The following is a 10,148-nucleotide window of genomic DNA, read 5'->3' on the forward strand; positions in this document are numbered from 1 at the left end:
AAACTTTTTCTTGCATTTGTTGGCAGGCTTACCGTGAACAGGAGGACAATAGGAAGCTTTAACAGAAGCAGCGCTTGAGAATGCAACTGAAAATGGGACAATTTGGGTTTTTTTTATTTAAACTTCTCCTAATTAATGAATACTTTACAAGTGTTCTGTTTTTGATTGTTTTCATAATTTTTGCAGGTGCTTCATGACGCATTTATCAAATACCAGACCAAACGAAAGCTGACATGACATGGAGACCTGTGTCATGAATGGAAAGAGTTTGAGGTAATATACAGCCGCCTACTGTCTTAATAATTTGTGTGAGTTCTGTTTTTTATTTTTAGATTTTCACATATTTACGTTCTTATTTATACAGGTAAAGCTTAGAGATATGAAGCCAAGAATCTTGTCTGATAAACTAAAAGAAGCTGTAGGCATGCCAGATGGTGATCCACCTCCATGGCTTATTAACATGCAGGTAAAATGCCTTTTCTACTCTCTTTTTACTGGATTTTAATCTTCTCTTAAACTAGGCGGAAAATGGTAAATACGGGTTTTTGTGTGTGTTTGATCCAAAACACCAGTTTTAAATAAATGGTAAGTGGAAAACCAGAAATAATTGTTTTGCTGATGCTGGAATGTTCTTGGATGTGTAATTTTTACTCCGAGGTGGTAATTTTGACCCATTTACATGTAAATGGGTCAATTTAGGTTGAGCTCCACCTCAAACGGGTCAAATGGGAGAGCACGTCACGGGTTAAATGTTGTACGCAGTCCATTTGTTACATTTACATGAAAATCAGTAAGTAGCAAACAGGCAAGGGCTTAGATCAGTGGCGAAGGCAGGATTTTCAGTCAGCGGTGTCAATTGCCTTTTTCAGTCAGTGGTGTCAATTGCTTTTTGAAAATAATGGGGTCAATTGCCTTTTTTAGATATTAAAACTCAAACTTTAAAGCTAAAATTGATTCAAACTCAAACTTTGAGTGGTGTCAATTGACACCATAACCTTCTATGTGGCTACGCCACTGGATTAGATAGATGTTCAGTTTATAAACTCCATGAGACAACTACCATATGTTTTTTTATATTTGCTAGATTAAGCCTTTTATGAATTTCTTTTACAGATTCCGAGCCAACTATTTAAATTTTCTAGAAAAAATGACAAGAAAAGCACTGGTTGCCATGAACAATATACACTTTGAAAATCACTTATCCAATTAATGACAACAAGTAGGTTTCTCTAACTAACCCACCCATTTTGTAAGTAGACCTAAAGCGTTAATGAACATAGATGGGCATATGGATGACGATGGACTGCAACTTTGCGAGCTATAATTCATTGGCAATATCGGACCAGTTATAAGGAAGAAACATGAGAATATTTTGACCACTTATGAAATCTATTGATGAGGAAAAGCGAAATTCGATAGGAACCTGAAAGCGCCCCTCAACATCCGCGGTCAAGAAACATAAAATCTCGAAGGTTACTTTCAAATTTCAGTCTTACTATTTCAGGTGTCTAACTATTACTAGACTTTTACTATTTTATCAGTATACTACTAAACTATTATCACTATATTGTGACATAAAAAAGAATAATCGGTGATATCGTACCAATGTGGGTGATAAAAGATAACGTAGAAAAGTTTGCTAGAACCATTAGACCCGTAAATGTGGCCAGTATGAATCGTAAATAGACTTCATATCGATAATATGATCGATTGCAATGAAATACACAAATACTAAATTTTGTTATGTTCGTTATGTAGGCTGATAAAGTGTGTCAAAAGAGTTTAACAGATATGCGAAGGATATTGAAAGCAAAATAACAAGTTGCTTCATCAGTGTTGACACTAAATGACTACTTTAAACGCTTTGTTGCATTGAATAATATATGGTAAAGTCGTCGTCGCAGACATACTTAGTTACAAATTAATAGTCTACTATCATAAAATAATAGTACACCAATATATCCAACTTGGTGTTATCAATTATAATTTTTTACCCGGTTGAACTTTACTTATATTTAATTAATGTTTGCATTCTAATTTATACTCCGTATCTAATATTTTGTTTACTTACATTCTTTGCCTTCATTTGTCTATTATACATAATTGGTAGCGAATTTTTACATGAGTTGACACATAATTTATTATATTTAAAAATTTTATTGACGAAACCCGCGAATCCGCGGGTCTTAAACTAGTAAATAATAAATAATTAAAAAATATTAATACCCCGATATTAAGTAAGTAATAATAATAATTAATATTAATATTAAATTTATATTAATATTAATATTTGATTGATGTTAATAGTTTGAATTTTTTTTATAGCAAAAAAGAAGAAACGCATATTGATCATCTAGGCCCACCAACTGAGAGTTGCTTTGGCCCAATTATAAACAAAACCTACAGTATCCATTGTAAGACTAGATTTAGGCCCGGATACTATGAAAATTACAAATTACAAAATGTTACAAAACTTGATCCGGAAAAAAACAAAGAAAACGAAACATGTGAATGAATTTTGATATCTTCGTAGAACGTACGAAGATTCGAAGGATCATAACAGCAACACCCACGGGTTTGAATCCCAAACGTAATATTGATGGGAGTAACAAAATTTGGCGTTAATTGCCCATTCAAACGATTTTAATACTACCTTCAGTGGCGGAACTAGGATTTTTTTTCACCGGGGGAAATTTTTTTTGGAAAAATATGGAGGTTTTGGGGCAGAAAATTGAGATTTTTAGACAAATTATGAATGTTTTTGCGCAAAAGTTGAAGGTTTTAGGCAAAATTTTAAGGTTTTAGGGCAAAACTTGGAGAATTTTGAGCAAAATTTGAAAGTTTTGGAACAAAAGTTGAAGAACTTTGGGCAAAATTTGAAGGTTTTGAGACAAAAGTTAAAGAATTTTGGGCAAAATTTAAAGGTTTTGGGGCAAAAAAAAATCCATCAGGGATAAAGTCGAAAAATTCAAAATTTTTAAGCCGAAAAAAAAAAATCCACTGACGCATTCCAACATGTAAACTCATTGTTACATAATGATTTATTTGTTGCGAGTCAAATGTACCAAATCGTAACGGGGCCGATTAATCTCCAAAATTTGGCCGCTTTAAAACCCATACCCGAGCTCCACATGTAAAGCACCAAAAGCAACTAAGCAAGCCACACTTTAACCCTCGTGCAGAATACCAAATTAGTATAGGGACAATAATTGATGGTGGAAAATTAGTATAGGGACTATTAATGTAATTTTCATAAAACACAGTACTGTTTTCGAAGGATCAAAATCATTAGTTGCCAATTCTTTTTCATCAACCCAATCTCGGTTTCCCTCGTTTCACGATCCGGCAATTCACCGCGTTTCGTTCACGTCCGGCCACCGTCATCATAAATCTTCATCGCTAACGTCATCTTCGTTTAATCAGGTAATTTTCATTATTCATATCAATCGAAGTTCCTTTCTAAGATTTTACTCGCTAGGGTTTAGAAACATTTTATCATATACTGCACGAATTTCTAGTTGTTCGTAGTTGTAAATTATTAAACATAATTTTCAATTTTAGTTTACATGTTCAATGTTCAATTTTACATAATTAGTCTATATTGTTATATACCGTTGGTTTGATCACTTAAAATCGTTCGTTCTAATTTACAGGTTACAATTTGTTAATATTATTAGCTGATTGTGATGCTTGTTGTAGGAATGTAATCTTTTGAAGCTGATTTGATGCATTGCAGACTTTGTTTGTACTTGTGTATATTGATAAATTGCTTTTAACTTTAAAATGTTATACAGTTTTTGGATGGATCTAGAGACAGAGAATAGGATAGCTGCAATTCTAATGAAGGAGGCAGTGGAAATGCGTCGACGTGCCGAAAGAGATGGTGTTGATGCTTATTTTAAGCCTCCCAATGTTAGAGGTCGACCAAATTCACGTTTTCTCACTGCAACTGTTCTTGGTGTACAACAGGGTAAGATTCCAATCTTTTAACATTCAACGTATTGTTTAATGAGATCCATGTTACTTGATACGATTAAAGTGTTGTAGATTGGATTTTGGAGTACCTGCTGTTCAAAGTAATTGAATGGATTGCTCTCTGCAGTTATAGATTGAAACAAACTCTTATTCACTTTTTAAGATAAATTTAATCTTTAGCATGATTCTTCTCGTATATTAATTAAAGTATTTGCTTTCAGTGACTTCATTATATTACAGATGCTCCGTGTTTCGAAATGTTATATTACTCTTTATACGAAATTGACTTACTTTATTTAAGGTTGAAGAGTGTGTGGTAAATTAAAGCATGTAGACATTATAGCATTGTTGTTTTGATCTACTTGCAGCTAATAAGATTGTTGAAGTAAATGAGATGTGGCGAATATGTCAAAAAGAGAGAGAGCTGGATGACAGAATTAAGAAAAATGACAATAGATGTACAAGTCATAAGAGTGTTAGTAGCTCCCAAAAGAATATAAACACCACTCGGCTTGATGATTGTGAGCGGAACAACACTTTTCGGTGCTCATTAAGCAAAAGAGGAAGTGAAGATGATGGACTAAGGGACCAAGAGATTGAGGAATTCTTGCACTCGAGGTAACACCTTATTCTCTATCATCTGCATTTGGGTGTTCTTGACTGACAAGAACTTAAGGTGGCAAAATGGGCGGGGTGGGTCAGGTTGGTTCAACACTGTTTTTGTTAATGCTTCTCTTTTATATGTGGATAACAGATAACAGATAGATAATGTATTGAATGTGATTAACAAAATCATATTAGTTTCTTTTAAGCTGTTAAGACTTAAGCCCTCAATTCCACTCGTTTTATTTTTAGCCAGTTTCCTAAACCTGACCTGTTATTAATAAAAAGTACAACTTGAATGAAACTAATTTCCATATGAATGGGCTGAAATACCCACCTCTAATGTGAATGACATGTTTATACACGTGTTGACTTATCTTGTTTATTCTTCAGATTTGTGATAGTAGACTCACTTTCAACTTGTTTACGGTTTTCTGATGACAGGGTGAAGCGGGGAAGGGGTGCTGTGGGGTCCAGGATGGATGAGACGGGTCCATACCTTCTTGGTTGTAAGGAGAAACAAGAAGCAAGCCCTGATGAAGGATATAGAGAAAGTCAGGACAAACGTGTTATTCTTGGTCCAGAAAACCCTCTTAATCTGAAATCGGGTTCATATTCTGATGAAGAGTCTTCTAAAAGAAGGGAGAAGAGGTGCAAAAGAAATGACTCGAGCAAGCGAAGGCGCAGAAAACATAGCTCAGATGAAAAATCTGGAGATATAAAGAAGAAAAAGAGGAAGAAGAAAACTGGTGAACGTCGTAATTGACAGTCAATTGTTTGTATATGTTGTTAACATTCTAGTATGATGTGTTAGTTTTACACTTTTACTAGCAACTCATGTTGGTATCAATTATATCAATTATTATCATCAATTAAATGAATTATGAATTGTAGATGTTTAGAAGAGTTTGGTTGGGTTTATTGATCATTATCAGACTCAATGCTTGCAAATGGGTACATGTAATGCTGTAATATGGGCTTTTATTTATTCTGGACTTGGTATCCAATCCAATTCATAAATATGCTATAACCCACCATAAAAATTAGCCCATATCGCATATAAATAAACGCGTAATAACAGCCGATCCTACTATCATGCGCCTGGTGCTCAATAACCTATCTCGACTTCACCTAAAAACGCAGCAATTTTTTTTTGTACAACTTTAAAATTAATTAATTAATTAAAATTAAATTAATTAGTTTCTTAATCAGCCGTATCTGATAGAGACTATATAAACGGATAATATATATAAAGCCACTTGATCTCTTAGCTCAAGCTTCTTACAACAAAAAGAATAAAAACACAGATCTAGATCCAAACTACAACTAGCTAGCTCTCAGGTCACACACTATCCCTATATTCTTCACTCTTTTTACTATTTATTGAATTGTTTAATTAACTGATGATTTAATGCGTTTGAATTTGATCACTCTAGTAGTATGAACTATGAAGAATTAATCATAGTGTTGCTTTCGAAATTGATTTATTTTTGTTACTTATGTTTTCTGTTAGAATAATTTGGTTGATTGCTTGCTTTTCTAGGGCTTACTACGACGTTAAAAAAAAACCTAATTAGGTTTATAATTCTATACTAAGCGGTTAAGTTGCTGATCTATATTGAATTTTGGATGTTAGTTATGTGGTTTGAATGTATATGAGCGTGTAAACTGAATGCTAACTTAAGTTTGTTATAGCTGAATTGTAATACCGTGTTATATATGGATAGCTGTTCTGTAAATACAATTTCTATCTGCAGCTTGATTTACAAATATATATAAAGGATGTCAAGGAGGCCAGCTAGTTTATCTAGGAGATTGGGAGATGGAGCTAGCATTCCGTTTATGGGATCGTTGAATTCGAAATCACGTACATCGCCGTTTTTATCTGTTGGGCTTTTAGTACTGGTAAGTTTCTTAGAGCTATTGCATATCTGCATCTACACGTACTGTCTTGGATGTTTCAAATGATATAAATATTTGAGAATTTAGCATATTTTCTTCTATTTTATATATTCATCTGCTGATTCTGAGTGGGAATTTACTTTTGATGGTAACTTTCAGGGAGCTATTCTGATAATTGGTTACGTGTATAGTTCAGGTTAGTAAACATTTGGCAACATGAATGAACAAACACAGATATAGATGCTCTGATTTACACGCAAGTCTGGATTTTGTATTAGCTAAAAAACAGTCTTTTTTTTTTTTTTTTTTTTTTTTTTGCTATTTTCTTCACGAACTAACTGATGTTATTTTTGTCACAGGTGGAAGCAGTGGTGATAAAGCATATCTAAGTAGGCTTGAAGGTAAATCGCTAGTCTTTTGATATATACTAACATTTGATTGTGTAACACTACGGAACTTTTAACAAACATTTATTGATCAATTAAAAAATCATTTAAATTGTAGTAATATATGGGACTGTTGCTTTAGTCATGTGTTTACTATTAGTAGATTTGAGCATAGTACTGATACGAATGATCCGAATGATCCAGTGTTCCATACCTCGGAAATATTCGGGTAGTACTCGGAAAGTACTCGATTTTTGGAGAGGTCTGATCCGATCAATCAAAATCAGTCGAAAATGGGTCAACCTTTGGGCAACGGGGATTACTCGGCGCTTACTCTGAATTACTTGGTCAACATCCGATTAATCAGTCAAAATTAAACTTTGTCAACAACCGATTACTCTCCGAGTTTCTGATTACTCTCTCAAATGACCCAACTGAGTACTTCCTGAGTAGGCTTTTTTGCAACCTTGGAATGATCAGCTACATGGCGTGTTATTTTTAATCTGTAACATCATAAAAGAACACCTAATCTCAATGAGTTAATTTTCATTTGTTTATGCAGGTGGTGGTGTTTCATGTTCAACTGAGATTTATCAAGCATTACCTTATCTGAAAAAAGCATACGGTGATAGCATGCATAAAGTTCTGCATGTGGGTCCCGAGTCTTGTGCAGTAGTCTCCAAGTTATTAAAAGAAGAAGATACAGAAGCATGGGGTCTGGAACCATATGATTTAGATGAAACTGATGCCAACTGCAAAAACCTTATACGCAAAGGCATTGTTCGTGTTGCCGATATTAAGTTTCCTCTCCCTTATAAATCAAAATCCTTTTCTCTTGTTATTGTGTCAGATGCTCTTGACTATCTGTCTCCAAAGTACCTCAACAAGACTATTCCGGAATTAGCTAGAGTATCTTCAGATGGATTTGTTATTCTTTCTGGTATGTTTTTTGAGCTATCGTATTATTTGTTCTTGATTACTTACTCATGTATGTTGCACAAGGTGGTAATTATGATTTATGACCCACATTTATGAATGTGGTATTAGGATTTTGTAATGTTTCAAATCTGGGTAAAATCGTATTATTTGTTCTTGATTACTTACTCATCTTGCCACCCATCTTACATAAGCAGGTAAATGATAAAGTCAATATTAATATGTTCAATTTTTTGTATGCAGGTTATCCAGGTCAGCGTAGAGTTAAAGTTGCAGAGATGTCCAAATTTGGCCGCCCTGTAAGTTTTCTTTCACTGTTAATCCCGGGTTCAATTTTGATCTGAATTCAAACTTAATAATGAGAATTGAAACTCATTATGGTTAAATAATTATTTTAATTGTTGATCTTCATTTTGTGATGGTTCATTGCTTTACTGTCTTTATTGGTTGATTGTAAAACCCTAGTATCCAAATTAACTTTATAAATTAGAACCTAGATCATTGTATGTAAGGACCTTTTTTTGATTCGATGGTTTACATAATTATAATTATAATTAAATTGTATTAAAACACATCTCTGAACCATTAATCAAGTGATTGTTCATTAATAATCCAGTAAAATATAATGTAAATGATAAAAAATTAAAAAGATAAGTTTTCTAGCTAATATGATTTTGGGCCTTGTAACATTCGAGTATTTGACCCATTTCATTTTTGCTACATTTATAGTTTACCTAATTGATATGTTATCAAACAAGTACAACCTGAAATTGTCTGCTTCAATATACATGGGTTGAAGTTCTCTTATCTAATAGATAACTACTCCGATTTTGTGTTAGGCAAAACTACGAAGCTCTACCTGGTGGATTCGGTTTTTCGTTCAAACTAAATTAGAAGAGAACGAAGTCGCTACTAAGAAGTTCGAAATGGCTGCAGCCAAGAAGGCATACCAATCAACCTGTCAAATTTTCCATCTCAAATCACTTCATTGAGGTAGCCACTGGTTCCTCCATTGGAAGAAAAAAACCAGGAGTAAACATAAAACTACAAAGTTTTAAAAAACGTACACCATGTTCTAAAAACACAATCTGTCTGATTAATTTTTGGGTCGAGGGGTACTAACTCTCAACAAGTGCGGTCGTTAGCATACTCAAGATGTATATTTTTACACATTTCTTTTATTTCATGCTTTTTTTGTTTCATATTGTTGGAAGAGTGAAGAGTGATGTAATTTAGACTGCTTTACCCTTCACAATATTGCTTTTGCTTTATATAGTTTAAAGCTACAGATTAATCGTAATTGTAACATGAGCCTAGTTTGTTTAATCTAAAGTTACTTATCTTGATTTGGTGTTCCCTTGTTTGTTCATACATTTATAGATGGGCAAAAAAACCGGATCCAGATCCGATCCGGAACCGGACAGAAGCAGAACCGGACACAGCAAAAACCGGATCCGGCTCCGAGATCCGATCCGGTTCCAACCGGATCCAGATTTTCAAGAAAACCGGATTTTTTCCGGATATAAATCGGATTTTATCCGATCCGGTTTGGATCCGGATCCGATCCGGTTTTTCAAAAAACTAGTTTTTTTTTTTTTTTTTTTTTGTTTGCAGTTTCAGCCTTTTTTTTTTGCAGTTTTTTGAGTTTTTTTTGACCATTTTAACCCCACAAAGTCCATTATAAATACATGGTAATGCTTTGGTTGAAAATGCACCAACAAACATTCTCATAATTCTTTCTAAATCACTAAATATTCTCTAATCTCTAGTCTACTTACTTATCCCATAATGGATAATTCACAAGTTTCCGTTTCCGGTTCCGCTTCCGTTGGAACATCTTCACAAGGCTACACTACGGCCGATATTGATTACAAAAAAGAAACAAAGCGAAAAGGGGACGTTTGGTCCAAATTCGAGTTGTGTGTAATGAAGGATGGTGCGAAAAAAGCTCGTTGTACACAATGTATGAAGTTCATGGGTGTTTCGGGTAATACAACGTTAAGAAAACATTTTGACAAAAGTTGTAGTGCAAGGCAAGACCCGAGACAACAAACAATGCGGGCCGATGGTTCGATTTTTGAATACGATGCCGAAGCTCTTCGGCAAGATTTGTCAAGGTTTGTCATTCAACAAGCGCTTCCTTTCAACCACTTCGACAATCCAAGGCTTACGGAGCTAATTCGGAATCGACTACAACCGCGATATAGCAATGTAAGTCGTTCTACCTTAAGACGTGACGCCTTTAAATTATGGAAAAAAGCTAAAACTGAAATAATTGAAGGTTTTCGAACATATAAACATAGGGTTTCTATAACTTGTGATGTTTGGAGCGCACCACATGGAACG

At 34.1% G+C, this 10,148-nt stretch overlaps 2 protein-coding genes across 3 annotated transcripts; both read left to right on the plus strand.

Moving 5' to 3' along the window:
* Window positions 1–4,348: 4,348 nt before the first annotated feature.
* LOC139898130 (uncharacterized) lies at window positions 4,349–5,417 on the plus strand. Its single transcript, XM_071880839.1, has 2 exons — window positions 4,349–4,593; window positions 5,023–5,417. The coding sequence occupies exons 1-2, from the start codon at window positions 4,370–4,372 to the stop codon at window positions 5,342–5,344; spliced, it is 546 nt and encodes a 181-aa protein (XP_071736940.1). The 5' UTR covers window positions 4,349–4,369; the 3' UTR covers window positions 5,345–5,417.
* A 432-nt stretch (window positions 5,418–5,849) lies between these two features.
* On the plus strand, window positions 5,850–9,148 carry LOC139898131 (probable pectin methylesterase CGR3). 2 transcript variants are annotated; one of them, XM_071880840.1, is made up of 7 exons: window positions 5,850–5,919; window positions 6,336–6,483; window positions 6,640–6,676; window positions 6,840–6,881; window positions 7,429–7,806; window positions 8,046–8,101; window positions 8,642–9,148. In XM_071880840.1, the coding sequence occupies exons 2-7, from the start codon at window positions 6,361–6,363 to the stop codon at window positions 8,792–8,794; spliced, it is 789 nt and encodes a 262-aa protein (XP_071736941.1). In that variant the 5' UTR covers window positions 5,850–5,919; window positions 6,336–6,360; the 3' UTR covers window positions 8,795–9,148. The 2 variants fall into 2 exon arrangements, with proteins under 2 accessions (XP_071736941.1, XP_071736942.1); XM_071880841.1 differs by having other exon boundaries at window positions 5,857–5,919; window positions 6,360–6,483.
* The last annotated feature ends 1,000 nt before the right edge of the window (window positions 9,149–10,148 follow it).

This window comes from Rutidosis leptorrhynchoides, chromosome 3 (genome assembly GCF_046630445.1).
Source record: "Rutidosis leptorrhynchoides isolate AG116_Rl617_1_P2 chromosome 3, CSIRO_AGI_Rlap_v1, whole genome shotgun sequence".
NCBI classification, from domain to species: domain Eukaryota; kingdom Viridiplantae; phylum Streptophyta; class Magnoliopsida; order Asterales; family Asteraceae; genus Rutidosis; species Rutidosis leptorrhynchoides.

Excerpts from the sequence above, each read along its gene's own strand:
- LOC139898130 (XM_071880839.1), top strand. The coding sequence starts at position 4,370 with ATGTGGCGAATATGTCAAAAAGAGAGAGAGCTGGATGACAGAATTAAG. Across the intron at positions 4,594-5,022 it reads GAGGAATTCTTGCACTCGAG|GGTGAAGCGGGGAAGGGGTG; the intron begins GTAACACCTTAT and ends TTCTGATGACAG.
- LOC139898131 (XM_071880840.1), top strand. The coding sequence starts at position 6,361 with ATGTCAAGGAGGCCAGCTAGTTTATCTAGGAGATTGGGAGATGGAGCT. Across the intron at positions 6,677-6,839 it reads TGGTTACGTGTATAGTTCAG|GTGGAAGCAGTGGTGATAAA; the intron begins GTTAGTAAACAT and ends TTTTTGTCACAG. Across the intron at positions 8,102-8,641 it reads TGTCCAAATTTGGCCGCCCT|GCAAAACTACGAAGCTCTAC; the intron begins GTAAGTTTTCTT and ends ATTTTGTGTTAG.